The 27,919-nt window shown below is 55.4% G+C and overlaps 1 protein-coding gene across 9 annotated transcripts; it reads right to left on the bottom strand.

Moving 5' to 3' along the window:
* Nucleotides 1-29: 29 nt before the first annotated feature.
* SETD1A (SET domain containing 1A, histone lysine methyltransferase) lies at nucleotides 30-27,852 on the bottom strand. 9 transcript variants are annotated; one of them, XM_015442507.3, is made up of 20 exons: nucleotides 27,768-27,852; nucleotides 27,187-27,655; nucleotides 26,274-26,438; nucleotides 25,969-26,064; nucleotides 23,628-23,898; nucleotides 21,400-21,521; nucleotides 20,932-21,161; nucleotides 19,797-20,646; nucleotides 18,873-19,658; nucleotides 18,198-18,374; nucleotides 17,664-17,751; nucleotides 15,516-15,673; nucleotides 15,285-15,372; nucleotides 13,273-13,614; nucleotides 4,786-5,844; nucleotides 4,307-4,479; nucleotides 4,112-4,222; nucleotides 3,783-3,902; nucleotides 922-1,059; nucleotides 30-843 (listed from the first exon to the last, which is right to left on the bottom strand). In XM_015442507.3, the coding sequence occupies exons 3-20, from the start codon at nucleotides 26,421-26,423 to the stop codon at nucleotides 670-672; spliced, it is 5,133 nt and encodes a 1,710-aa protein (XP_015297993.1). In that variant the 5' UTR covers nucleotides 26,424-26,438; nucleotides 27,187-27,655; nucleotides 27,768-27,852; the 3' UTR covers nucleotides 30-669. The 9 variants fall into 9 exon arrangements, 8 of the variants coding, with proteins under 8 accessions (XP_015297993.1, XP_005591757.1, XP_065393142.1 ...); XM_005591700.5 differs by having other exon boundaries at nucleotides 27,226-27,852; XM_065537070.2 differs by lacking the exon at nucleotides 27,768-27,852 and having other exon boundaries at nucleotides 27,171-27,398.
* Between the last annotated feature and the right edge of the window lie 67 nt (nucleotides 27,853-27,919).

The following is a 27,919-nucleotide window of genomic DNA, read 5'->3' as shown; positions in this document are numbered from 1 at the left end:
GCTCCTGCCCAAATACACCAACCAAGCACTTTTGTACAATAAAGTTTAATCACAATTATAAAAATGTGGCGTCAGGTTTGCGCTATTAACATATGTACAGTCCAGCCCAGCAGAAGGGGCCCACCCCGCCATCCTGGCCTGGCTGAGCCGGGGCGTGACACCAGGGTGGGAGGGTGACCCTCAGGGTCTGGCAGGAACAGATGAGGCAGGGTTCCAGGCACGGAGTCCCCAGGACTGGGGGTGCAGAGCCCCCCCAGGGGGGGAACATGGCCACTGCCCCAGAGACCCCTAAACTGGGGAGGGGTACACGCAGGGCATAAGGGGAAGTCCCCATTAACACAAAGCGAGAGGACTGTGCAGCCCCTAGGACAGAATCTGTACAGGCCGGCACCCCAGGTTTCCACAGGAAACAGCTGCTGGCTGCTACAAAACATTTACAGCTTCTTCTCCGCAAAGAAAAACAATCAGGGGGTGGTGGGCAGGGGCGACAGGAGAGGCAGAAGCTGCCTCCAGGGACTGAGGCTCCCTCGCTGGGCTTGGGGCCCCCCAACCCCACGCTTGGAGATGGGGGCATGTGGGCCCTGCTGAGCCCACTAAGGCTGGGGGGTGCTGGGAGCTCAGGGCACCAGGGGGAATAAATAGGGGTGTGGGCACCCGTCCTGCCCCACCTCAGTTTAGGGAGCCCCGGCAGCTCTCCGTGCCGCACAGACACGGGATCTTGTTGTCTTCCAGTGGGAACTTGTAGTCGTAGGTGATCTCCTCGTCCACGCCGATAGGCTGCTTGGAGTAGATCACAATCTTCTTCTGGGACTCGATGGTGATGACCTTGGCGTAGCAGTTGGGCTGCGGAGGGAAGGGCATGTGAGCCGTGGCCACCCCCACCGACCCCCGAACTCCTGCCCCGGCCAGCCCCTGACGCACCGTGCAGCAGTGGTTGATGAACCTGGCCAGGTTGCCACACTTGGTGGCATCGATGATGGTGTCATGGTCCACCCGGAACAGGTAGCTGCTGCCAATGCCCTCCTGCACGTAGCGCTTCTCCCGCATGTCGGCCACCATCTGTCAGGGTGAGATGCGATGGTCAGGGAAGAGCCCCCCACTTCCTGCCCGCGAGCACACCTGCCAGCCAGCACCCCAGGTCCATGCCCACCAGGCCTGGAGCTGCAGCTCTGCCTCCGGCTCCCGCTAACCCGGCACTGACTCTCTCGACTCTGCTTCCAGGAGCCCTCCCTCTTTGGGGCAGCATACTAAGCCTCTGGTGGCCATTCTAAGTCACCCGCAGGGGACTCCAGGGAAATCTGCATCGGGAAGGAGAGCCACTGGCTCCTTCGAGCATCTGCCTGATCACAGTGGGGTCCCCGGACTGCTGGGGCAAGTCTGGGGCTGGGGCAGCTCCTGAAATGACAGTGGCCATGTCACCAATGGCACCCTGCTCATCTCTCCTCCCTGGACCTCTCTCCAAAACAGGCACCTGTTGGCTGCCACCGACCAATGCAAATAGCAGGCCGCCCATGTTAGGCCCCGCACCCCTGTGAGGAGCAACCCTTACTTCCCAGAAGACAGTGAGGAGCCTCTGCGTGCCCTCCTCGGGTGACCTCACTCCCTTCCAGAGCCTCAGCCGCCAGCTGTGTGGTGGGGACTCCTCCCAAACTTCCATTTCCAGCCAAAAGCCACCTCAGTGGAGCTGCTGGGCGTCGTCCCCTAGATGTCCCTGGGGCACTGCAACCCCACATGTCCAGACTGGAGCTCATCTTGACCACATATCTGTTCTTCCTCCTCACTCCCAGCTCACTGGCCATCCCACCATACTCCCAGCGGCTAAGAGCAGCACCAAGGGCCTCCTATCCCCCTCACCCTCTCACTGCTGAGCTCAGTCAACCACCTTGCACCTTCTCTGTCACCTCTGCTGCCACTGCTTGGGTTGGGCCACCCTTGCCTTTGCCTGGACACTGGTGTCAGCCTAGACAGGGAGCTCACTAGCCACGGGGCCCTCTCCTGCAGAAGGCTCTGGGGCTTTCCTCCTCTCTCGCCACAGGCCTGAGTGGATTCACAGGCTCCCAAGCCCGTGCGGTCTGGGCTCCCTGTCCCCTCCAGCCTCCAGCTGCATGTCGCTGCCACTGGCCCTGGTTTCTTTTTTTTCCTTGAGACGGAGTTTTGCTCTGTCACCCAGGCTGGAGTACAATGGCGCGATCTTGGCTCACTGCAACCTCTGTCTCCCACGTCCAAGCGATTCTCCTGCCTCAGGCTCCCTAGTAGCTGGGATTACAAGCGCCCACCACCACACCCGGCTAATTTTTGTATTTTTAGTAGAGATGGGGTTTTACCATGTTGGCCAGGCTGGTCTCGCACTCCTGACCTCAGGTGATCCGCCTCCCTCGGCCTCCCAAAGTGTTGGGATTACAGGCGTGAGCCATCGAGCCCGGCCATGGCCCTGGTTTCTGATGAGCCAAGCTGACCTCCATACTCTCACAAGACAATCCTGCCTCCAGGCCCGTGCACGTGGTGTCCCGCAACCAAGCACACACACAATGCCACTCGCCTGGGCCTGCGAGCTCCTTTCAGCTTTGCTCAAGCACCATGGTCTCCAGGAGGTCTTAGGCCCCCCAGGTGTGTGTTCCCATGGCCCAACTCTCCAGATCTTGTGAATACCAAATGCCATCCTTTTGGCTTTTGTTTTTTCTAGAGACACGGCCTCGCCCTGTTGCCCAGGCTGGAGTGCAGTGGTGCAGTCTTGGCTCACGGCAGTCTCCACCTTGTGGTCTCAAGTGATCCTCACACCTTAGCTTCCTGGGTAGCTGGGACCACAAGCATGCACCACCACGCCCGGCTAGCTTTAGTATTTTTTGCAGAAACGGGGTCTGGCAATATTGCTCAGGCTGGAACACCATCCTTTTGTGTGGATACTTGTTCAGTGCCTGTCCTCCTGCTTCCCAGGCCCTTTGAAAGGCAGCAGCGCGGGCCGGGCGCGGTGGCTCAAGCCTGTAATCCCAGCACTTTGGGAGGCCGAGACAGGCGGATCACGAGGTCAGGAGATTGAGACCATCCTGGCTAACACGGTGAAACCCCGTCTCTACTAAAAAATACAAAAAACTAACTGGGCGAGGTGGCGGGCGCCTGTAGTCCCAGCTACTCGGGAGGCTGAGGCAGGAGAATGGCGTGAACCCGGGAGGCGGAGCTTGCAGTGAGCTGAGATCCGGCCACTGCACTCCAGCCCAGGCGACAGAGCGAGACTCCGTCTCAAAAAACAAACAAACAAACAAACAAACAAAAAGGGAGCAGCGCTTGGACGGACACGATGGCTCACACCTGTTATCCCAGCACTTTGAAAGGCCGAGGCAGGCAGATCACAAGGTCAGGAGATCAAGACCATCCTGGCCAACATGGTGAAACCCCGTTTTTACTAAAAATACAAAAATTAGCTGCACATGGTACACGCCTGTAGTCCCAGCTACTCAGGACGCTGAGGCAGGAGAATTGCTTGAACCCAGGAGGCAGAGGTGGCAGTGAGACAAAATTGCGCCCCAGCACGCCAGCCTGGCAACAGAGAAAGACTATGTCTCCAAAAAAAAAAAAAAAAAACAGGGAGCAGTGCCATCAGCTGTGCCTCCTGCTGGACGACTGACACCTGCTGCTGACCACACTGGAGGGAGGCTGGTCTCACTGGCTAGGTACCGGGGCTAGGGGGTGTGCGAGGCTTTAACCAGGACAAATGGCATGTGTGTGCGCCCCCATGCCGTCTTGTTGCATCAGAAGCCGGGGCGGGGCTGGGAGTGCAATCTCACCTGACGGATGTTCTGACCCACGTATTCGATGACCATCTCGTCAGCAGCAATGGGTTCCATGGCAAACAGACCCCACTCGTGGATCCGGCTCCGGCCAAATCGGAGCTTCTTCTTCCGGAACTGGGGGGCAGAAGGGAGACTCAACTGCCAGACGCCTGCCACACCCCAGACCCTCGCTCTTCCCAGACTTCCTGGGCAGAGAGCATTCTGGCCGCTTACCCCCCAACTCCACCTGAGGGAGCCACAGGAGCTTGTTGGGTGGTCCCCTGGCCTCTGCCCCTTCCTGCCCCACTCTACCCCACCCAGGCCCTCCCGCAGCCCGGTCTCACCTTGAGCTGGTTGAGTTTCAGCAGGTCACTGTCCATGATGGCGGAAGTACCGATGGCGCTCAGCAGCCTCCGTTGCTCGGACCGGCGCTCGGATAGCACGCGGTTCGTCCCCTGTGAGATGCAGGGCAGGGAGGAGGTGAGCAGGGCAGAGAGGTGAGTGGTGGGAGGAGCACGCGGCGGCGGGGTCGGGCCCACCTGAGTGTCCACGCCCTCCAGCTGCCGGGCCGAGACTGGGCACACATCCAGGTACTTGTCCTTCTCCTTCTTGCTGATGGGGTAGTAGCCTTCGCTACGGGCCGAGCCTGTCTGGTGCTCCCGGGGCCCATCCTGGGGCCGCCGCTTGCGTTTTGGGGTGGTCAGGTTGGTGAGTGCGGGGTGTTAAGGAAGAGAACGGCTCCTCTCTGGCCACCCGCGTCCCAGCCAAAGGAGAGGGCGGGGCCCACGCCGCTGAACATACTCAGGTGAGGGAGAGGGGAGGAAGCCCCAGCCCCATGGTTCCTGCCAGAAATGCTTTGGAAGGCAGAAGAGGCACCAGGCGGAGAGAAAAAGATGGCTTGGAGCCAGAGGGGAGGCAGAGTCGGGGACAGATGCAGGTGCCAGGAGGGGTCGGAGGAGGACCCAAGCCCACGTGTCCCGGGGAAGGCCGCCGGCCCCAGCGCCCACGCTCAGGATATTTGTGTGATGAACCCAGTGGGTGTCGTTGAGCCAGTCGGCCCCGCTCGTCTGCTGCAGCAGCCGCTCATACGTGAGCCGCAGGTAACTCATGTCCTCTGAGTCCAGGCCCGAGTTCCAGATGTCGTACAGGATGGTCATCTGTTCAAACTCACTGCGCGGCTCGTAGGCGCGGGGCGGCCGTGGCGGGGGTGGGGGCGGTGGGCGGCGGCGCCGGGCGTGGGAGCGGAGGCTGCGCCTCCGGAGGGCGCCCTCCCCATCACTGCTGCTGCTGCTGTCAGAGGATTCCTCCTCCTCCTCTTCCCCCTCTTCCTCCTCCTCCTCCTCCTCCTCTTCGCCCTCCTCCCGCTGCTGCTGCAGTTGCTGCGGCTTGGGCTCCTCCGCCTCAGCCACCACCACCTCGGGGGCCTCCAGGACCTCATCCGCTGGGGAACTGAAGAGGGCGGCGGGTGCAGGCACTGGCTCTGGGGGCCGCGGGGCCAGTGCCGGTGCTGTGGGCTTGACGGCCAGGGCGTAGTTGTGCTCCAGGAGGATGTGGCTGAGCAGGGGCCCAGGGCGCTCAGCCTCCTCCGATGTTTCTGTGGCCTCCGAGTCGTCAACAGCAGGCAGGGAAGGCAGCCCCCGCCGGGCAGGGGTCAGGGCCAGGTCAGCCAGGACCGCCAGGTCTACCTCTGTCCCTGGCTCAGCCTCCTCTTCCTCTGTGGCGCGGCCTCGGCCTCCAGCCCGGCTCCGGCTTCCTCGGGACACCTCCTCCGGCCAACTCTTGACCAAAGATGCATGGTCCAGAGGCAGGTTGCGGATGGTCCGCTCCACGCCCCGGGGGGCCTTGCGGGAGGCTGGTCCAGGAGACTTGGCCTGCGGCGGTGTGGCTGTAGGGGGCTCTGGGGCTGGCACCACCTCAATGGCAGAGAAGGAGACAGTTTTCCGGCGTTTCTTGGGTGGGGGCAGGAGGGGGATGGGAGAAGAGGGACGCTCATCGGGGCATGGGGTGGGGGCCGGGGGCCCAGCAGGTGGTTCTGGGGGAGGGGGAGGCACACTGGGGGGCAGCTCCTCCGTGGGGCCTGGGAAGGAAGCACAGAGGAAGGAAAGGAGGTCAGGGCGACCCAGGCTCAGCCGCCCTGGCCGCCCATGACCACAGGCCGTGTGCTCTCCCCCGCTTCCACCCAGGAACCTCGGGGGGACACAGACGCTCTGGCCTCAGCCCCACATCCCAACAACATGAACTCCCTTGATGAGAGGAGGTTTCCCACCCGTTCGTTCCCACTGTGACACGTGTGGGGTACACACACACCTTCCATGTCCTCCCGGAGCCACAGTCCAATGGGGGACACCACCAACACATAAGCTGTAGCCACGCTGAGAAGGGCAGCACCACATGCCCTGGACTCTGCTTTCCTACCCAGACTGGCAGGACAGCCCTGTGCCCAGGCCCCAGCCATGTCCCATGCCAAGGACCCAGTCAGCCACATTTCAGCTAAAACATCCATTACCTCCACCATAAACAATATTCTCAGTTTAGCGAGGTGAACATGATAAAACCTAAAAAGCAGCATCTCTGTATTAAAATATTTTATGAAACTTGCCTTCCTCCCCATCCCCTACAGAACTGGAACATGCCCCGGGGGGAGGGGCAGGAGACAGCCCTGCCAGAGAAGTGGGGCTGGAGCGGAGATCCCAGGATGCGGGTGGCTGGGGAGGGAACACATTGGCTCCAAGCTGGGGGTGCTGCCTCCCCAAAGCACCCCCGGGACAGGGAGTGCATCCTCCCTTGGCCACCATCCCTGGGAAAGCCTGCATGAGGCTCTCAGAGCCAGCCCGATGGATTTTGTGCCTAACGCCAATCACACCTCTTACGTAGCGTAATTCACGTAATCCTCACAACAGCTCAAAGAGGTTCCTATCTTCTTCTTTTTGCCCGAGATGGAGTCTCGCCCTGTTGCCAGGTGGGAGTGCAGTGGCGTGATCTCGGCTCACTGCAACCTCCGCCTCCCAGGTTCAAGCGATCCTCCCGCCTCAGCCTCCCGAGTAGCTGGACTACAGGCATGTGCCACCACACCCAGCTAATTTTTGTATTTTTAGTAGAGTTTTATCATGTTGGCCAGGATGGTCTCGATCTCTTGACCTCCTGCTCCGCCCGCCTTGGCCTCCCAAAGTGCTGGGATTACAGGCGTGAGCCACCGTGCCCAGCAGAGGGTCCTATCTTACAGACAGGGAAACAGGCACAGAGATGCGGTCACAGTTACCAGATGACAGAACAAGCTCTGCTCCCAGGCCATGTGGGTTGAGCTCATGCTCTGAACTGCAGCCCAGGGACTCACTGGCTTCACAACTGGCTTCCCCACTCAGCGCCAACAGGGCCCAGCACCAGGCCCAGCCCTATAAGGCAGCGATTCACCTGAGTCCACCCCACTCCCAACCCTGGCGCCCTGAGCCAGGCCCTAGGCTGTACCTTAGGCTCTGGACACCCGCTAGGGTCTCAGCCTGTGGCAGCAACCCACTCCAGGAAGCTAGCAAGGACCCAGATTCGCCCAGGTCTCCTCTCACCTTCCTCCCCACCACGCTGGGGCAGTGCCCCCAACGGACCACCTCGAGCTTTAGCCTGCATGTCCTCGGGAAGCCTCGCTTAAAGGAGAACACACTCCTCCGCCAGCACAGCTGCTGCACACACTTCCCTCTGCGACTGTCCCGAAGGAAACCTGCCCATCCCTTTCATTTAGGAGACAATTTTTGGGGGCACCTGCCCAGTCAATACGACTCCCACCACCTTCCTCTGAGAACTGCTCTACTGCCACGCTCAGGTCCAAGGGGCGAGTCCCCAGAAGCCAGTTGCTACTGCATAACCTGCCCCTACCCAGGGCCATCACTAAGACAGTGGTGACTGAAACTGGTTCCGGTTATTAGAAACTCAGTGAACTGGCTGGGTGAGGGGGCTCACGTCTGTAATCCCAGCACTTTGGAAGGCCAAGGTGGGTGGATCACGAGGTCAAGAGATCGAGACCATCCTGACCAACATGGTGAAATCCTGTCTCCACTAAAAATACAAAAATTAGCTGGGCGTGGTGGCATGTGGCTTAGTCCCAGCTACTCAGGAGGCTGAGGCAGGAGAATCACTTGAACCTGGGAGGCTGAGAATTCAGTGAGTCGAGATGGTGCCACTGCACTCCAGCCTGGCGACAGAGCAAGACTCTGTCTCCAAAAAAAAAAAAAAAAAAGAAAAGAAATTCAGTGAGTCTTCACTAAGGACCCCTCGCTCAGAGCCATGGCTCCTCTGTCCTTGGTAACTCAGGTGGTCTCTCATTATCCAGACACCAAGGGGCTGCCTGCATCTTCCTCTCCTCTCCCACCTCTGCCACCTCCCCAGGGGACTTCACGATCACGCCTGTTTACCTGGATTCTCGCATCTCCAGTGATCCCCTTCAATCACCCTCAGCTCCCCTCAAGCAGCCACACATCTGGCCTTGTCAACCCCCAGAATGGCTCCCCCTTGAAGATTCCCCATCCTCTCCAACATTCCCCACTGTCCATTCAGTCCGCCCCACTGCACCTTCAACTTCCCATCCCTCAGTTTCCCTCTAGCACATCACCCTCTTCTTAAGTTAACTTCCTCCTCCACCCTGCCCAGACCGCAGGGCCGGTACTTTGCCCTCTCCTGTCCCGGCACCTTCCACAGCCCCAGGTCCTCATCCTTCCACTACCTCTACCCTGTGGAGCCAGCCAGCAGCCTCCTCTCCCCTCATCCCCAGGCCCCAGCTCTGGCAGGGCCTTCCAGCATGGGGAGGCCCAGGCAAGAGGCTCGCTCTGTCTCCAGGCTACAGTGCCGCGGCACAATCACTGTTTACTGCAGCCTCCTCAACCTCCTAGGCTCAAGCAATCCTCCTGACTCAGCCTTCCCAGGAGCTGGGACCACAGGCTCATGCCACTAGGCCCAGCTTCTTTTTTGTTGTTGTTGTTAGCCAGACTGATCTCAAACTTCTGGGCTCAAGAGATTCTCCTGCCTCGGTCTCCCAAAGTGCTGGGATTACATGTGTGAGCCACCACGCCCGGACTGGAGCAACTTTCATCCTCGTTTCTCCACTTTCCAAGGTTCTTACTCCACCCTTCCGCTCACACTCCTACAGTACAGGGTTAAAAGAGGCCTCAGGCACAACACCCCCATCTTCCTGCCTCCCCACTGAAGGGTATACCTGCATCAGATCTGGAGGCTACTCCTCCGCCTCCCCAAGAAGGCCATGCCAGCAAGCATTCCTCTCTCCCGGGGCATCTACCTGGCCCTGCTTCCCTTCAGTGGAACACGCCCAAGCCTCACCTACTTGGAAAAGCTAACCCCTCCCTCAACCCTGCCCTCTCTTCTTGCTCTCTCTCCAACTCTGGCTGGGTAACGTTGAGCTTATTCCTGCACCTCACTAAGCCTTGAAGCCCTTATCTATAAAATGGGAATCATAGGGAGGTTGTGGGGCAAGCGCAGTGGCTCACACCTGTAATCCCAGTACTTTGGGAGGCCAAGGTGGGCTGATAACTTGAGGTCAGGAGTTCGAGACCAGCCTGGGCAACATGGTGAGACCTGTCTCAACTAAAAATACAAAAACTAGCCAGATGTGGCAGCGTGCACCTGTAATCCCGCTGCTTGGGAAGCTGAGGCAGGAGAATTGCATGAAACCAGGAAGCAGAGGTTGCAGTGAGCCGAGGTTGCACCACTGCACTCCTGCCTGGGTAACACAATGAGGCTCCGTCTCAGGAAAAAAAAAAAAAAAAAGGGGAGGTTGTGGGGATTCAATGGATTGTCAACATGCTATGCCCAGAGCCTGGCACACATGGGTACTTGACACATGGGAGCTGGTGTCACAACCCCCAACTCTTTTTTTTTTTTTTTTTTTTTGAGACAAAGTCTTGCTGTCGCCCAGGCTGGAGTGCAGTAGTACAAACTCAGCTCACTGCAGCCTCCACCTCCCAGGTTCAGGTGATTCTCCTGCCTCAGGCTCCTGAGCAGCTGGGATTACAGGTGCCTGCCAACCACGCATGGCTAATTTTTTTTTTTTTTGGAGACAGTCTCACTCTGTCACCAGGCTGGAGTACAGTGGCACGATCGCGGCTCACTGCAACCTCTGCTTCCCAGGTTCAAGCGATCTCCTGCCTCAGTCTCCCGAGTAGCTGGGATTACAGGTGTGCGCCACTACGCCCAGCTAGTTTTTGCATTTTTAGTAGAGATGGGGTTTCACCATGTTGGTGTTGGCCAGAACGGTCTTGATCTCTTGACCTCGTGATCAGCCTGCCTCAGCCTCCCAAAGTGCTGGGATTACAGGCATGAGCCATTGCACCCAGCCCAATTTTTGTATTTTTATTTGTGACGAGGTTTCACCATGTTGGCTACACTAGTCTCGAACTCCTGACCTAAAGTGATCTGCCCACCTCAGCCTCCCAAAGTGCTAGGATTACAGGTGTGAGCCACTGCCCCCGGCCCCAACTCTCCTTTTTATCTCAGCAAGAGTGGTCCACCCTTCCAGAAAACTCCCCTCCCCTCATTCCTTAACACCCTATACCTTGGCTTCAGTCTGAACCACTCAAATGAAACTGATAAGGTCACCAATGACCTCGTAACTGTCAAATCCAACAGATACTGCCTATCTCAGCCTTGCCGGTGGTCTGGTGATACAAGGCCACTCCCTCCTTCGCAGAACCTCTCCACTACCTGCTTCCCTTCTCGCCTCTGGTCACCCCTCTCAGCCTCCTCAGGCCCTGCTTGCCTACTGCTCTCACAGGACGGGAAGGCTCTGCCTTTTATCTCCCTCCACTCGCCTACCTGGGTCTACAAGTGAATTCACTGCTGTACTTCCAAGACCTAAGCACCGATCTCATATCCGGCCTACCATTCTTTCCAGACCCCAGAACCATGGATCCAACGGCCACTGTTTCTACCGGGAAGCCCCCAGAGGCATCTCAAACGCTACCCCAACTACACTCATCAGTTTTCTTCCTAATCCTGATTTTCTTCCCGAGTTTCTTTTCTGGGGGAAGTTTAACCAAGTCATCCTACCTCCTAAATTTCCCTCCAATCCTCACCCCCATTTCTACTCCACTCTTCTGCCACATTAGAACCCCTCGGCTTTGGTTCATGCCATTAAAGCTCACCAGAATCCTTTCAAACCTCCTCATGTCACCCACCTCCTTCCTCCCCTCTTCTAAATCTCTCCTCCTTCTGCTAGAACGGGCTTTCTGAAATGCAGATATGGTGAGCCCCTCTCCTTCCTGCTCTGATGAGAATGGAAGAGGATTAAGAGCCATGCCTTCAGACCTGCCGGTGACCCCACAGGCCCTTCTGCTACCCGGTGGGCCCAGGAGAGGTTGGAGAGTCATCTGAGGTGTAATGAGAGCCTCAACTCCCCTCTCACGGAGTCTGGAGCTTAGTAGAGTGCATCAGTGTGAGGAGGTCTTCCTGTGGGCGCTGCCTATCTCAGACCATGGATTCTCAACAATGTGCAACTGGGAGCCTCGGGGAGGCCACATACATCTTCACAGCACATCTTGTTTTTGAGATGGGAGTCTCACTCTGTCACTCAGGCTGGAATGCAGTGGCATGATCTCCGTTCACTGCAACCTCCACCTCCCAGGTTCAAGCAATTCTCGTGCCTCCACCTCCCGAGTAGCTGGGACTACAGGCACACACCACCAAACCTGGCTAATTTTTGTATTTTTTGGTAGAGACGTGGTTTCACCATGTTGACCAGGCTGGTCTCGAACTCCTGACCTCAAGTGATGTGCCCGCCTCGGCCTCCTAAAGTTCATAGCACATCTTGAACACTGACTTATTTGATCCATCCTTGTCCAATCTACCTAAGTCCAAGCTACCACCATAATTCGCCTTGCATTCTACAATAGCCACTTAAGAGGCACCCTACTTCCACTGTGGCCCCTTTCCAAGCTTTCTCTCTGCACTACATTTTTTTGAAACACACATATGACCATGTCATTACTCTGATGGGTTTCTACTTCAAAATAAAGGCCAAATTCCTCACAATGGCTGGCCTATACGTCTGCTGGGCCCAACCCTCACTCACCTCTCCAGTTTCAGCCACCCCACCACCCCCTTGTGCTCAACCCTCTGGAGGGTCGGCTTTCTTCCCCAGGTCTTTGAACCCGCTCTTCCCCTGCCGGAGGGCCTTGGCACATGCTAAGCCAGTTGTTCTGCCTGCTTTGCACAGACTTCAGCTCAGCAGTACCTCAGCAGGAAGCCCTCCTCCTTCTGCAGGTGTGCTCCGGCTGCCTGCCCTGCGCTTCTTCCTGGTGCTTCTCATGGTTTGTAACCACAGGTTTTCCTAGGTATTCTTTTTCTTTTTTTGAGACTGGGTCTCGCTCTGCCACCCAGGCTGGAGTGCAGTGGTGTGTGATCTTGGCTCACTACAACCTCTGCCTCCTGGGCTCAAGCGATCCTCCCAGCTCAGCCTCCCAAGCAGCTGGGATCACAGGCGTGTGCCACCATGCCTGGCTAATTTTTGTAGAGACAGGGTTTCACCATGTTGCCCAGGCTGGTCTTTTCTTTCTCTTTTTTGAGACAGAGTCTCGCTCTGCTGCCCAGGCTGGAGTGCAGTGGAGCGATCTCAGCTCACTGCAAGCTCCGCCTCCCAGTTTCACGCCATTCTCCTGCCTCAGCCTCCCAAGTAGCTGGGACTACAGGCGCCCACCATCACACCCGGCTAATTTTTTTGTATTTTTTAATAGAGACAGGGTTTCACCATGTTAGCCAGGATGGTCTCGATCTCCTGACCTCATGATCCGCCTGTCTCGGCCTCCCAAAGTGCTGAGATTACAGGCGTGAGCCACCATGCCCAGCCTCCTATGTATTTCTTACTCAATGAAGATGTCTTTCCCTATAGACTGTAAGCTTGATGAGTGAGAATGCTGCCTGCAAGGCTCAACATCCCATCCCCTGCACCTACTGTTTGGCTGCAATGAGCACTCAATAAATACCTATTGCTTGAAAGAGTGGTTCCCGCAGCAGGCTAAGCTATGCGAATGTGCTAGAGTATAACAACAAATCCACAAAGGAAAGCAGCTAGAACCAAGTTCTGTGTTAATGTTCATACTTGTTTTCTACCTATTTGCCCATGTAATCACCTGCACTTAATCACTACTCACTGAAGAACAGGCTTAAGAAAAATTAGGAGGAAGAACTTACTCAATTGGGCACTTTCTCCTTAATTTACTTGAGAGGAGACCAACCCATTTTACTTTAGTAGCCAGCTTAGCCTGGGGTTCTGTAAACCACCATGACAGTGCAGTTTGAGTGTGTCAGACAATCAATGTCTCCAGAAGGGAATGACAAGAGATGGTGACATTTTCTTTGTATGTTTTTCTAATAAAGTCACACTATTAGAAGTACACAATAAATGCAAGCACCACTGTTTTCTCTCTCTCTCTCTCTCTCTCACACACACACACACACACACACACACACACACACACAGAGATCCAACCGACACCCCTGTGGCACCTACCTGCAGGCCTTGCTGGAGATGTCTCCTGTTCAGGCAGGGGTGTGACTGGGGAGCCTGCAACCCTCTCTGGCGCTGGCACCTCCACAGGTGCTGGTGTGGGCACTGGGACTTCCCTGGGGGGCGGGGAGGCTGAGGAAAGGGCTGCTGGCCGCTCCTCTTCCTCTTCATCTTCAGAGGAGGACTCAGAGGATGAAGAGGACGAGGAGGACGAGGACGATGAGGAGGAGGAGGATGAGGAGCTGGAAGAGCTGCTGCTCTCGGAGTCCGATGTGCTGTCATTTTCGCCATCTGAGTCAGCATACAGAGAACATTTGGAGGACGAATCGCTTTCCTCGTCCTCGCCTGGAAATCCAGAAGGGGCAGTCAGGAGAGGTGGGCAGACCTCACTTGGTCAGCCGTGGGCTCCTCACTCACTCCCTGCTGTGGATGCTGGGCTCTGGGCTAGGGACGGGGAAGTCCAACAGACCAAGGAGCTGCATAAGCAAACCATTTTCACTGTGAGATAAACATCAGCACGCGGGGAGGATGGCAAAGGAAGCCCCAGACTCTGTCTAAAGAGGCCCAACAGGGAAGGTATCCGGGGGATAAGGTGAACTCAAGGACAAGGAGTCCACCACGCAGACATGGGGACTACACAGGGATGTCCGAGGCAAGAGGAAGTGGAGGCTTGGAGACTGGCAGGCAGGCTGCTCTGGCACTCGAACCTTCCCAAAGTGGGTTTTGGGACTCAGTCTGGACGAAGGACTGGGTGAAAAAGGATTCTGGGCTGAAAAGCTTAAAAAACACGACAGGTTCTATACTCTGAGACTGCTCATGTATGGAAAGGGCTCAAAGAAACTGAAGAATTTCACAGTTTTTGAGGAACAGAATTGGGTAAATTAGACTAGAAGGTGGTGGTGGCAGCTGGGAAGGGGACTGGAGGAGGGCAAGATGGAGCTGAACACAGCAGGGCCAGGAGATAAAAACGGCCCACAGTGTTGGGCTGGGGGGACACCCTGTGGAGAACAGGTTGTCAGGAAGGACCTTATGGAAGGAAGTCACAGGGTCAGGGGTGCCTTTTAGGAAAGAGATTCTATAAGCAGTTTGGAAAATCAACTGGAATAGAGGGAGAAGGACAGAAACAGAGACAGGGAAATCAGTCAAGACTGCTGCAAGAGGCTGGGTGCAGTGGCTCACACCTGAAAGCCCAGCACTTTGGGAGGCTGAAGTGGGTGGATCACTTGAGGTCAGGAGTTCGAGACCAGCCTGGCCAACATGATAAAACCCCATCTCTACTAAAAATACAAAAATCAGCCAGGTGTGGTGGCTCACGCCTGTAATCCCAGCACTTTGGGAGGCTGAGTCAGGAAAATCGCTGGAACCAGGGAGATGGAGGTTGCAGTGAGCCAAGATCGCATCACTGCACTCCAGCCTGAGCAACAAAGCGAGACTCCGTCTCAAAAAAAAAAAAAAAATCCAGGTGTAGTGGCTCACGCCTGTAATCCCAGCACTTTGGGAGGCTGAGGTGGGTGGATCGCCTGAGGTCAGCAATTCAAGACCAGCCTGGCCAACATAGTGAAACCCTGTCTCTACTAAAAATACAAAAAACTAGCTGGGTGTGGTGGCAGGTGCCTGTAATCCCAGCTACTAGGGGGGCTGAGGCAGGAGAAACACTTGAACTCAGGAGGCGGAGGTTACAGTGAGCCGAGACTGCGCCGTTGCACTCCAGCCTGGGCAACAAGAGTGAGACTCTCATTAAAAAAAAAAAAAAAAAAAAAAGATTCTTCCAGGCTGTCCTTGTGGACAGCTATGTCTCAGCAGAAGAGGGAGCAGGAGGAGGGAGCATTTTGAGCATTGAGCTTATTGCTGTCAAGGGGCCAAGGGTTCCTAAGAATGTGGCCCAAACAGATGCCCTCGCAGAGGGCAAAGGTGACCCACAAGCCCAAGGAAGGTCATGTGGGCTCAGAAAAGGGCTAGCCAGGCAGCCGAACCCCTCCTCCGAGCCCAAAGTCAATTCCGCTGTCTGTGCTCACCATCCGACACCCCTGTCTCCTTCTTTGTGGTATCCACAGCTTCCTCTCGATCTTCATCTTCCTCATCTTCCTCGTCATCCTCCTCATCCTTAAGAAAAAGGACAAATGGGGACTAACAACAGGAAAGGGACAACTGGTCCTCCACCAGGCACAGCTGCCTGGGCTCCAACCACAGAGATGCTGGCTATGGGGAAGCAGGCTTCAGCTGGGAGCCAGCGCCCAGGCCCTCACCTTCTCCGAGGAGGACTCCTGGGACGCCTCCTCCCCTTCACTATCCAGAGCAAAGGATTTGCGGTGCTTGCCCTGGGTCTTGCCTCGTTCTTCGTCCCGCTTCGGGGGCTTGGTCCCCGGACGTCCAGGCTCTCCAGCCTCCTTCTCTCGCTCAGGGTCTAGGCCAGCAGAGTGGTAGTTGGGGAAATTTACCATCAACCACAAGATACTTGCCCTGCACAACGGCTTTACATACACTATTACCAATCTTCCTGATGGTCTTCATTTTACAGATGAGAATCTGGAAGCTCACCAGAGAAACGCAAACACCTCACAGTTACCTCATGTTTCATAGTTTGGTTTTTGTTTTTGAGCCGGGGTCTGGCTCTGTCACTCAGGCTGGGGTGCAGTGGTGTGATCACAGCTCACTGCAGCCTCAACCTGCTGGGCTCAAGCGCTCCTCCTGCCTCAGCCTCCTGAGTAACTGGGACTATAAAGGGCCATGCTATCACACCCAGCTAATTTTTAAAACTTTCTGTAGAGACAGGGTCTACCTATGTTGCTCAGGCTGGTATTGGACTCCTGAGTTCAAGCAATCCTGCTGCCTCAGTCTCCTGAAGTGCTGGGATTACAGGCGTGAGCCATCGTGCCTGGCCTTTATATATATACACATACATATACATACACACACACACATATATACACACACACACGTACACACACACATATATACACACACATACATATACACACACATATACACACACACGGCTGTTGTGTATTTTTAGTAGAGACAGGGTTGTGCCATGTTGGCCAGGCTGGTCTTGAACTCCTGACTTCAGGTATATATACATCTGTGTACATATATATGTATTTTTCTTTTTCTTGAGATGGAGTCTCACTTTGTCGCCTGGCTGGAGTGCAGTGGCGCAATCTTGGCTCACTGCAACCTCTACCTCCCGGGTTCAAGCAATTCTCCTGCCTCAGCCTCCCGAGTAGCTGGGACTATAGGTGCCCGCCACCACACCTGGCTAATTTTTGTATTTTTAGTAGAGACGGGGTTTCACCACGTTGGCCAGGATGGTCTTGATCTCTTGACCTCGTGATTCACCCACCTCAGCCTCCCAAAATGCTGAGATTACAGGTGAGCGCCACCGTGCCTGGCCTTCATATATATACACATATATATACACACATATACATACACACACACATATGCACATATATACGTATATATACATATCTACACACATCTACACATGTATACACACAAATATGTAAATACATATATACGTATGTATTCATATAAAAATACATATATAATAATACATATATATATATATATATATATTTTTTAAGACCCAGTCTCATGCTATCACCCAGGCTGAAGTGCCGTGGCATGATCTTGGCTCACTGTAACCTCCACCTCCTGGGTTCAAGTGATTCTCGTGCCTCAGCCTCCCAAGTAGCTGGGATCACAGGTGAACACCACCATGCCTGGCTGTTTTGTAATTTTAGTAGCGACAGGGTTGTGCCATGTTAGCCAGGCTGGTCTTGAACTCCTGACTTCAGGTGATCCTCCTGCCTCAGCCTCCGAAGTGCTGGGATTATAGGCAAGAGCCACTGTGCCCAGCCCACACAGTTTTAAATATGTCCTGCCCATTTGATCTTGTATCATTTTCTGGTCGGGTGGAAGCGGGAGCTGATTTGTTATGCCTAGCCCAAGAAAAGAGTACGAGGGCCAGTGGGTCTCCAGGGAAGCAGATCTGACTCAGTGGGGAAGTTTCCAGGCCATGGTAGCTAACAAGCAAGGGCTGAAACTCGAGCACACTGGGAGGAAGGTGGTAGGAGGGCATGAGCATCAGGTGGGAAACTTGGGGAGATGCCTCGTTTAACTTGGAATTCCGTGATTCCAGACACTGAATTTCATGGGTGGAAAAACCCAAAATACAGAAAATGTAAATTAGCAGACCAGAGGAAGACCCGCAACTACAATCCAGGAATAACCCTACCTGGTGTATCCCACACCTCTCAGAACTGCTGCATTTCAACCCTGCACCTCCACCTGGCTCTGCCCTCAGAACGACCCAACCCCTTCATCCCCGACCCTTGCTCTCCCATCAGAACCCACACAGACCAACCCTTCTCCTTATGCCTGACCCTGCTCACCGTCTTCATCTTCCTCAGCAGGAGTGGAGGGACGAGGCCTCTTTTCCTCACTGGCCTCAGAAATTTCCGATGGCTCTTTCCGCTTTACCTGGGGAATAGGGAGAAGATGGGGCTCGTTTAGAACTCAAATACTCAGGCAGAGCACGCTGGCTCACTCCTGTAATCCCAGCACTTTTGAGAGGCCAAGGCAGGTGGATCACCTGAGGTTAGGAGTTCAAGACCAGCGTGGCCAACATAGTGAAACGCCACCTCTACTAAAAATACAAAAATTAGCCGGGCATGGTGGCGGGCGCCTGTAACCCCAGCTACTCAGGAGGCTGAGGCAGGAGAATCGCTTGAACCCGGGAGGCAGAGGTTGCAGTGAACTCCACCGCACTCCAGCCTGGGCAACAGAGCAAGACTCTGTCTCAAAAAAAAAAAAAAAAAAAAAAAAAGAGCTCAAACGCTCATAGTTCCTGACCACCCCTATCCCAAGGAAGGGGGCACCCCTCTCCCTTTCCCCACCCTACCCCACAAAACGACAGTTCTGAGTACCTTGAATGAAGGCAGCCGCAGGGCCCCTCGCAGCCCTGACCCAAAGGCGAAGGCCTCGATGCCCGTAGTGCCCCCGCTCTTGGCCCAGTCCACGAGGGACAGCAGGCCAGGCTCCTTCAGCTTTGTCTTCTCTTTATCCTCCTCCTTGGCTTGCTGCTTGGCCGCATTCTGGAATGGCTGCAGGCAGCAGTGGGGCTGAGCCCCAGCGCCCAGAACCCAGGCATTCCCTCCTGCCTGAGACCTACTCCCGGACCCCAGGAATACAGAACGCATCTACTTGCTGCTCCATATCTTGGTCACACCTGTCCCAGCCCCCACATGGCATTTTCTCAAAAGTCTGCTCATTTCGCCCACCAGCCTTAAGAAATAGCCACCATTCCCACTTCACAAATGGCAAAATGGAAGACCAAAGTTTGAAGAGACCTAAGGGCCTTGTCCACCACAAGCAACCAAGCAATGGAACCAGGACAAAGCTCTGCTGCCTCCCAGGCCCATCTGTGCCTGCTTCTCTGTGCCCCCAACTCCCCTGCCCAGTCAGGGCAGCCCTGAGGGCCTGCGGCCTCTCTCCACTCGCCTCTGTTACCTGTCTCCTCTGAGCTGTGCAGCCTGGAGGAGTCAGAGGCTCACTTCCTCCTGCAGAGCCCAGGGCTCCCTGGTCCCAGGTGCTGGCCTCACCTTGGCCTTCTCCTCCTTGCTCTCCCACCACTGGTCAAAGGCTCCAAAGGCCACGTTCTCCACCATCTTGCGGTTGAGGTCTCGCTGCATGATGCTCTTCATCTCCTGGACCAACATGGCGAGCACACGGCCCACGGTGCCTGCCGTCGGGAGGGTCTTGCCCTCTGCCAGCTCTCCTTCTTCCCTGGGTGGCAGCCGGGCCTCCTCTCCCGAGACTGAGGAGGAGGGCAGGGGCTCGGCTGCCATGGGCATGGGCAGGTGATAGGCCTCCCGCGAGTATGCCCCTCTGCCCTCCTGCCCCTGTGCATATAGAGCATAGGGCAAGCCATAGGCTGCCTCCTGGGGGGGTGGGAATGGGAGGAAGGCCTCCCCAAAGGTCCCACCGGGGGGACCAGCTGAGGCGGCAATCAATCCCTTGCCCTGCCGCAGCTGATGGAGTCGAGTTAACATCTGGGTCTGCATCTGGAAGGACATAGGCATCCCTCCCCACTGAGCCCCAAGTCGGTCCATGAGCTCCAGGGAGTTCACAAAGTCATAGATGTGCGGGGGTGGTGGAGGAGGTGGGGGGTACTCAGGGGGCGGCGGCCCATCAGGTCTGGGTGGGAGGAGGTAGGCAGGCTGGTGGGGAGGATAACCAAGGGGAAGGGACGCCAGGTAGGGAGGAGGAGGAGGCGGGGGAGGGGGAGGCGGCGGAGGCTGCTGAGGGGGCGTCGGGGCCGGAGGGGGTGAGCCACCCCGGTCGTCATCGGAGATCTCCATGTCGTCTCCAGAAGAGCATGGAGAAGCCTGCGGGGGCAGAGGAGGGTCACAGAAGGCTTCTGTTGTCCCAAACCTTACTTTATCGTCTAGTTCCCTTCCCTCTCCCCTAGGCCCAACCCTGACTCCCAGAGCCCAGGTGCCTCCTCTGGCTGACCCCAATCTCACCTGGTTCTGTCCGTTTGCCTTGGGAGACTCCCGGGTAGCCCCTGGCTCCCCACTCCCTGTAGGTGCCACATCCTCAAAATTAGCTGGGGCTGGAGGGGGTGTGCAGGGCCCATGCCCTGACCCGGAAGGCACCTCACTCCCTGCATCTCTGGCCCCAAGGCCCACGCTGCTGTTCTCTTCCTCCTCCTCTGTGTCAGAGGCCAAGAAGGAAAACTTGGAGCGCTGCTCCTTCAGCAGCATCTCGATGCGGGAATCCAGGCTGCTGTGCTGGGCGAAGGGCACGCTCTCATTGGTGGTCTCTGGGGCTGGGGAGCCGGAGCGGGCAGGTGAGGCTGGGCGGGGGGAAGTCCGAACTTCTTCTCTCTCAGGGCTGGGCCCTCCTCCACCCCCGCCTCCGCCAGGTTCTGGAGGCTCCGGGGGTGGAGCCTCTGAGGCAGGAGGCCGGTAGTCCTGGTCGGCGGGCCGGCTGGGCTCGGGGGGCAGGTAGGAGGTATAGGAAGGTGGGAAGCACTCAGCTGTATTTTCAGCAAAAGGGGCTCCAGGGGGATCTTCCCGCGTGGCCCGGCGTGGTGGGTAGGAAGTATGGCGCTGGTAGCGATTCCAGCTTTCATAATACGCTGGGTAGTTTGAGTCAGAACTACGAAACTGAGAGGACGAGGAGGAAGAGGATGACGAGGAGGATGAGGACAAAGAGGAGGAAGAGGCGGAGGATGCTGCGGTGGCTGCAGTGGTGGCGGCGATGGCCGTGGAGGCGGTTGTGGAGGCTGAAGATGCAGAGAAGTGGCGGCGGGAAAAGGCATCTTGGTAGCTGTTCTCTGACCGCCGGGGCTTGAAGGAGGTTGAAGTGGTGCTGGAGAAGAAGCAGGGGAGTTAGGTGGGCTCAGCTCTCTACGACCAAACCAGAGCGTCCTGGGTCCTAGGGCCCAAAGCCCCTCTAGTCTGCCCTCAAAAGAAGAGCTATATGTTGGGTTCCTAGCTAGTGTGTTCCCTGAGGACAGCAATTTGTTGACTGAATCCACAGAAAAACTAGGACAAATTATTTCCAATTCCCTCTTGGAGAGACTCTGGGCTTCTTCTTCCCAGTGGCAGCTCCCAGACTCTGCGGGCGGGGCCCCAGGCGGGGTCTGCTCTGTACCTGCTGGAGTAGGCGGAGTCCTGAGAGTAGGGGGTGCTGCCCCGAGACGTGTAGGGGGTTCCTTGGGAGGACTGAGGGGTGAACTGGCCAAAGGAAGATGGGGTATCTTGTCGGCTGCTGGAGAAGCTTGTGTCCTGGGAGCAGGGGGTGCCGTTGCCAGGAGTGCCCACTGCAGTAGTGCCTGCTGGGTAGGCAGCAGTGTCGGAGGAAGAGCGACGGCGGGATTCAGCCTGGAGCGACAGAGCAGGGCAAGGAGAGAGGAATGGGCTCAAGACACCACTTGAAAACCTGCCCTTCCCCAAACCAGGAATCCTATTTCCCTGTCTTTTGAAAGCATCTCAGCAGCTTTGCTTGGCTCTTCTTATGTTTAACAGGGAAGCCCGGAACCTCCCGAAGACTGCTCCTGCTCTGGGCACCCGGGCACCATGCCCACATGGCTAGGGGCTGTGGCAGCCACAAGCTTCTCACCGTCTCAGTGGCTACACCCGAGCCTTGGAACTTCTCACTCAGGGCCTTGCCCCCAGTGGGCACAGTCTGAGGGGTGTAGGAGCCATTGACAATTAGTTCATAGTATTTCATTCGTTGTTGTCCTGGAGGGAGGGAAACGGGAACCAATTGTCAGATGGAAACACTAACTCCTTCCTTATCTGGTATTCCTGCTTCTTTCTCAGTCCTCAAGTTTCCTACAATTTCCTGGAGTCTGGGTTTCAGGATTTCAGTTCTCCTACCATAACTCTACCTTTGGGATCTTCTACCTCATCTCTACCTCTGAACTACCACAAACAACATATATTACAACACTTCACGATTTACCAAAAACACTTCTACTTATTTTACCCATGCTGGATCACCAGAAGGGAAGCATCAGTACCTCTGTTCTACGGGCTTAAAAGTGACCTACACAAAGTCACAGAATTGGTCAGTGAAAGAATTGGAATTCAAACCCAGAGGCTTGATCACCCCATGCTCTTTATCCTGTAAACTAAAGCCTGCAGAAGAGCAACCCGGGGACTAACGGATCCCGCAGGCGCCGTGAACACCTCAGAAACACCTTGTGAGAAGGGAAACATGGTATTTTAAAACCATGAGATTTCACACAAAAACCCATATTTCTGGCTGGAGTGCAGTGGTATGATGTAACTTCCACCTCCCAGGTTCAAGTGATTCTCATGCCTCAGCCTCCCGAGTGGCTGGGATTATAAGCATGAACCACCACGTCTGGCTAATTTTTGTTATTTTTAATAGAGATGGGGTTTCACCATGTTGACCAGGCTGGTCTCGAACTCCTGTCCTCAGGTGATCCACCCACCCTGGCCTCCCAGAGTGCTGGGATTACAGGCATGAGCCACCGCATCCTGGCCCTGGCTTTTTTTTTTTTTTTTTGAGACGGAGTCTCACTCTGTCGCCCAGGCTGGAGTGCAGTGGCCGGATCTCAGCTCACTGCAAGCTCCGCCTCCTGGGTTTACTCCATTCTCCCGCCTCAGCCTCCCGAGTAGCTGGGACTACAGGCGCCCGCCACCTAGTTTTTTGTATTTTTTTTAGTAGAGACAGGGTTTCACCGTGTTAGCCAGGATGGCTGGCTTTCTTTTACAAATCAAATTCAGGAATGTTAAACCTTATCCCCACTTGCAAACTGGCCAGTGCCTACTAACGGCTGCCTCCTTCAGACAATACTGCAATCTGCAGCTCGCCACAGACCCCACTGCTCCTCATCACTCAACACAGAAGCCCAGATCACCTCGCTTGCATTCACAGCTCCTTTACTATCTCAAATTTTCAAACCAAAAAACACAGAAAATCCAGTGAATCTGGCATTAAAACCTATATAGGTTATAGAACAGCGTATAGAAAAAACAGCCCGGCCACGATGGCTCACGCCTGTAATACCAGTACTTTGGGAGGCTGAGGCAGGCAGATCACTTGAGGTCAGGAGTTCAAGACCGGCCTGGCTAACAGGGTGAAACCCTATCTCTACTAAAAATACAAAAATTAGTTGGGCGTGGTGGCATGCACCTGTAATCCCAGCTACTCAGGAGGCTGAGGCAGAAGAATCGCTTGAACCTGGGAGGTGGAGTTGCAGTGAGCCAAGATTGTGCCACTGCACTCCAGCCTGGGTGACAGAGCGAGATTCCGTCTCAAAAAAAAAGAAAGAAAGAAAGAAAGAAAAATTAAAAACAGGCTGAGCAGTGTAGCGAGACTTCATCTCCGCAAATAATCAAAAAAATGTTGGCCAGGTATGGTGGTGCGTGCCTGTAATCCCAGCTACTCAGGAGGCTGGGGTGACTGAGCCCAGGAGTTGGAGGCTGCAGTGAGGAAAGATCACGCCACTGCTCTCCAGTCTGGGTGACACAGCAGGATCCTGTCTCAAAAACCAACCAACCAACCAACCTGACCTGGGCTGATTTACTACAATCTATTCATCCTACCTAGTACAACCCTTCATATGATTTTTTTTTTTTTTTTTAACAGATAGTTATGTGCTTGATTATGGCCTATTGCCCAACCTTGCTGGAGACACCACACACACAAATCCATGTACCATAATTCCACTCTAAAATCTGATCTGATTTCAGAAACACAACTGGCCCCAACAGTTTCAGATCATGACCCTGGGTGCCTGCCTGACCCTGACAGGCATTTGCATGTACAACCTCCGTTGGAGGCCAAGCCTGAGTGGCAGGCACAGGAGTCCTCACCTTTGATGTCAAGCTGGGCATGGATGATGTTGCCCATGACGGAGGTAAGGTGGAGGTTTTTGACTGTTTCCTTGGCGCCTCGAGTGCTGGTGAAGAGCACACGGGCCAGGCCCAGGTGCTTGCGCGTACGGGGGTGAAGAAGGATCTCTACCTCTTCCACCTCGCCGTACTTACGGCACATATCCTTCAGGAAGGTCTCCCGCACGTTGTCATTCAGCCTTGCAAAAGTCACTTCCTTCAGTGGAATCTGTCCAATATAGAACTCGTCCAGCTGGGGAAAGAACAGGAGTTGGTATGGGGTCTCAACACTGACCACTGTTCCTTTGTCCTTCGGGAAACTTTAGCAAGCTCCACGAAGTCAAGAGAGAGATCCAGGAAAGTGATGGGCAAGGGAAGAGGCCCATAATAAGGGATCCATCAGACCTGACCCCTTTTCCCTGAATTCTTCTCACCATAGAATAGCAAGAATTAAGAACAGAAATGTGCAAACTAGGCCAGGTGTGGTAGCTCACGTCTATAATCCCAACACTTTGGGAGGATGAGGTGGATGGATCACCAGGAGTCAGGAGTTCAAGACCAGCCTGTCCAACATGATAAAACCCTGTCTCTACTAAAAATACAAAAAAAAAAATTTAGCTGGGTATGGTGGTGGGTACCTGTAATCCCAGCTACTCAAGAGGCTGAGGCAGGAGAATTGCTTGAACCTGGCAGGCAGAGGTTGCACTAAGCCGAGATCACACCACTGCACTCCAGCCTGGGCAACAAGGCGAGACTCAGTCTCAAAAAAAAAAAGAAAGAAATGTACATACTGAGGAATAAACATACGTGGAGAGAACGAGCTGCAGAGCGATGATTCCCCAGCTCAGCCTTTATTAGGTAACTACCGTGAACAAGTCACTGGAAATACAGAGATAGAAAGGAAGAGATTCCCGTACAGAAAAGTAGCAAGATATGCACATACAAATACAACACGACTCAGTGGCAGCGGACGTGTACATGGTATTCTGGAGCCCAGAGAAGGAAACCTTTGTACAGAGTATAATCAGGGAAGAATTCATAAAGATGGTGCCATTCTTACTGAGATTTGAGGATTAACATTCCATCAAATGACAAGGACCCCTAGGACATGGAAGTATAAAACAACTTGGTGTTTTCGAAAAACTGCAAAGCATATGGTGTGGATGCAACACAGGGGTGTGGTGTCAAGTCAGAGGATAAGGCTTGGCCAGATCAATAACCATACATGTCAATGCCCCAAAACATGGACTTGGCAACAAAAGGAAAATAGAAGAGCAGTGAGCCAAAGAGACAAATGACAGCAAGGCAGAGGAGAAACAGAGGAAAGAACGAAGGCAAGGAGATCAGATGAAATGAATACCAAGATCTACGTTACGTGGCAATGAGAGTAGAAAGATGAAGAATAAAAAGGAAAAGAGCCAGGAGGACTTGGTGACCGACTGTGAGAGAAAAGGAGAGAATCAAAGGCTGCCAGGCTATGCAGCTGAGTTGACAGTATTGCCACGTATGACCAGAGAGAAAATGAAAGAGATAGGTTAAGGGGGTAGATAATTTATTTTAAATCTCTTAATTCTGAGACATCTGTGTGGCCTCCAAATGAAACTCTCCCCCTACCAGGCATACAAGCCTGGAAATGTCGGCTGTAAACAGATATTTGGAAGTCATCAAAATTTAGGTACTAGTTGAAGCTGTAGGTGTGAAAGAGATGGTCCAAGTAAAGTGTACAAAGTAAAAAAAAAAAAAAAAAAAAAAAAAAAAGGTGAAGAAGAAGAATGAAGGGACCCCACAGACAATTTATTTAAAAAGGAAGAATAAAGAATCAGAGAAGGAAATGAAGAACCACCAGTGTTCCAGGCCCAGTTCAAGGCCTGAAGAATATCTTGCCTAGGGTGGGGAAAGGGAGTCCTCGAAGGAAACAAGATGGAAATGACATTGCCAAATGAGAGGTGGGGAACAGTGCAATCCAGGTAGGCAGTGGCCTTGTCACTCCCCTTGACTGTCAAGGAACTGGGAGATCCCACTGTTGTGTGCTATGCATTGTCTAGGAATACACAGTGATAGAAATAGCAGCTAAACAGTCTTTACCTCATCCTTCAAGAAGTCAACACCCCAGCTACCAGAGATACACTTAGGACACCTGACCTGTACCTTTCTAGAAGACTAAGTGTACCTCCTGTCCAGAACAACTGAGTCTCACAGTCTCAGGTTGCTAGATCTGGCTGAGACCCTTTCATTGAAAACCCTTTTTATTCAGCTATAGTGCCAAGACGCATCCTCCATACCCTCTTAGGACTACCACACTAGAAGCCCAGAAGACACGTACCTTAAACTTAGGGACTGGGAGGGAAAAGTCTCTGTTTTTGGACCTGACATGGCAACGGGGGTCTTGGAGGTCTTCGACTGGTATATACTTTGAGTCCTAGGAAGGAAAGCAGTAGCAGAAAGACAGCTCAGGGTGAATCCAGGCTGGGGAGCTCTAAGAAGCCCATCTGGACACGCACATGCAAAACATGGGTTCAACTGCCCACTTTCAAGAAGGCAGGCTACCATTCTAGGTGCTGAACAGAATCACAGAGGACAGGGGCACCTGGAGCTCCCCGGATGGCAAGCAAAGGCCCGGGCACTCACGTTGACACTGAAGTGGACTCCGTCATAGCGGTACACCTTCTGAGAAGGCCTGCGCAGGGCAGGGTCCAAGGCAGGATCCACGATGAGCTTGTAGTTCCGCCACTGGAAGCTCGGGGCCTTCTGCCCATCTCCCCCACCTTCCTGATCCATCTTTGCTCATTTACACTGTTAGGGAAAGGGGGACACACAAGAAGGGTCACGACTTGGGCCTGATTCCCCTGCCTTTCCTCACTGGCCAGCCCCGATTCCAGATTCTCCCATCACTCCAGTTTCCACCCCTCACCCTGACCCGGGGCTCCCCCGGATTCTCCCCCAAGTACCCTCTGTCTCACCACAACAACCCAGCCTCTCTCCACCTCCCAACTCTACTGTCAGGCCCCCAGGCCCGTCTCGAGCCCCCTTACCTTCCCGCTCTCCCTAGCGCGCGCCCCACTTGGCCTCGGCGCAAGACCCCTCCCCCGCCTCCTGCAGGCCCCGCCCCCTCCCGCCTCCTCACCGGCCAGCGGCCCGGGCCGAGCCCGGCCACGGCTCCCACACACCCGCTCGCGTCCCCGCGCCCCGATCCTCCGGCCGAAAGGTGGCACCTCTTCGGGGCGTTGGAAACACCGCGAGACCGAGACCGAGACCCGGCTTCGACCCCAAATCTGGGCGGGGGGTTGGGGGGAACGCGCGCCGCTGCCCTCTCCTCCCGCCCCGGCGCGTTCTGCACCCCCAAGCAGGTCTCCGCGCACGCGCGCCGGGCGGCCCCACTCACCCGCTCCTGGCGAGCGGCTCCCCTCCCCCCACCCCGCGCGGCACCTCAGCGGCGCGAGGCGGCGGCGGCGGCAGCGCGAGACCCGGCCCCGCAGCGGTGGCGGCGGCGGCGCCCCCCCACCACCACCTCCCCGGCGCGCGCACCAAACACCACCGCCACCTGCGCGAGGCCCAGCGGGCACAGGGTGTGCATTCGCACTTTCGCCACAGGCGCTGCCCGGGGACCCACGGGGCCGGGGATAGCGGCTTCGTCTCGGCCGGCGCCCGGGGAGGCTCGGGAGTTGCGGCCCAGGGAGCCTGGAGATTGGCCGCATCCCCCGGAGAGTCGGCTTCGCCACGACGATCCAGATGCTGCGGCCCGGGACGCTTGACGAATCGGCGGCGACGAAAGCTGCGACTAGTCCCTGAGGAAAAGGGGCGGGGCAGAGGGGAGGAGGCCAGCCAGCGCTGGGGAAGCTTCAGTGGCGCGTTCGGGAGACGCAGATTCGCCGGGCGGGCGGGGCGAATCGCTGGACAGGATGCGCGCCGCTTTGCTCCTCTTCCCCGTCCCTTCCTTGCACGGCCAAAGTCTGAGAGGCTGCAGATTCGCCACTGTTCCCGGCCTCAGCCGCAGCCTCCCCTTCATCCGCCTTGGTGGAGTCAAGAAAATAACGGCCCGTTAGCCAATCCCTGCTGGCAGAATCGACAACTTTTTCTGGATTTTTCTTACTGGCCCCAGTGAGAGGATAGGCCGCTTCTGACCCTGGGGAAAATGCCTCCAGCCCAGAGCTCCTGTCAGAGTCCGATGATAATTTTCAGCCGAGTATCGAAGGACCCGAGGAATTCTGAGGATCCGGCCTGGCGAATCTGCGGATTCCGCTGTGGGCGGGGCCGAGTCAAGGGGCGTGGTCAGG

Source organism: Macaca fascicularis, chromosome 20 (genome assembly GCF_037993035.2).
Source record: "Macaca fascicularis isolate 582-1 chromosome 20, T2T-MFA8v1.1".
Taxonomy (NCBI): domain Eukaryota; kingdom Metazoa; phylum Chordata; class Mammalia; order Primates; family Cercopithecidae; genus Macaca; species Macaca fascicularis.
Note: the sequence above shows the minus strand (reverse complement) of the source record. Positions and strands in the feature narration are given on the sequence as shown.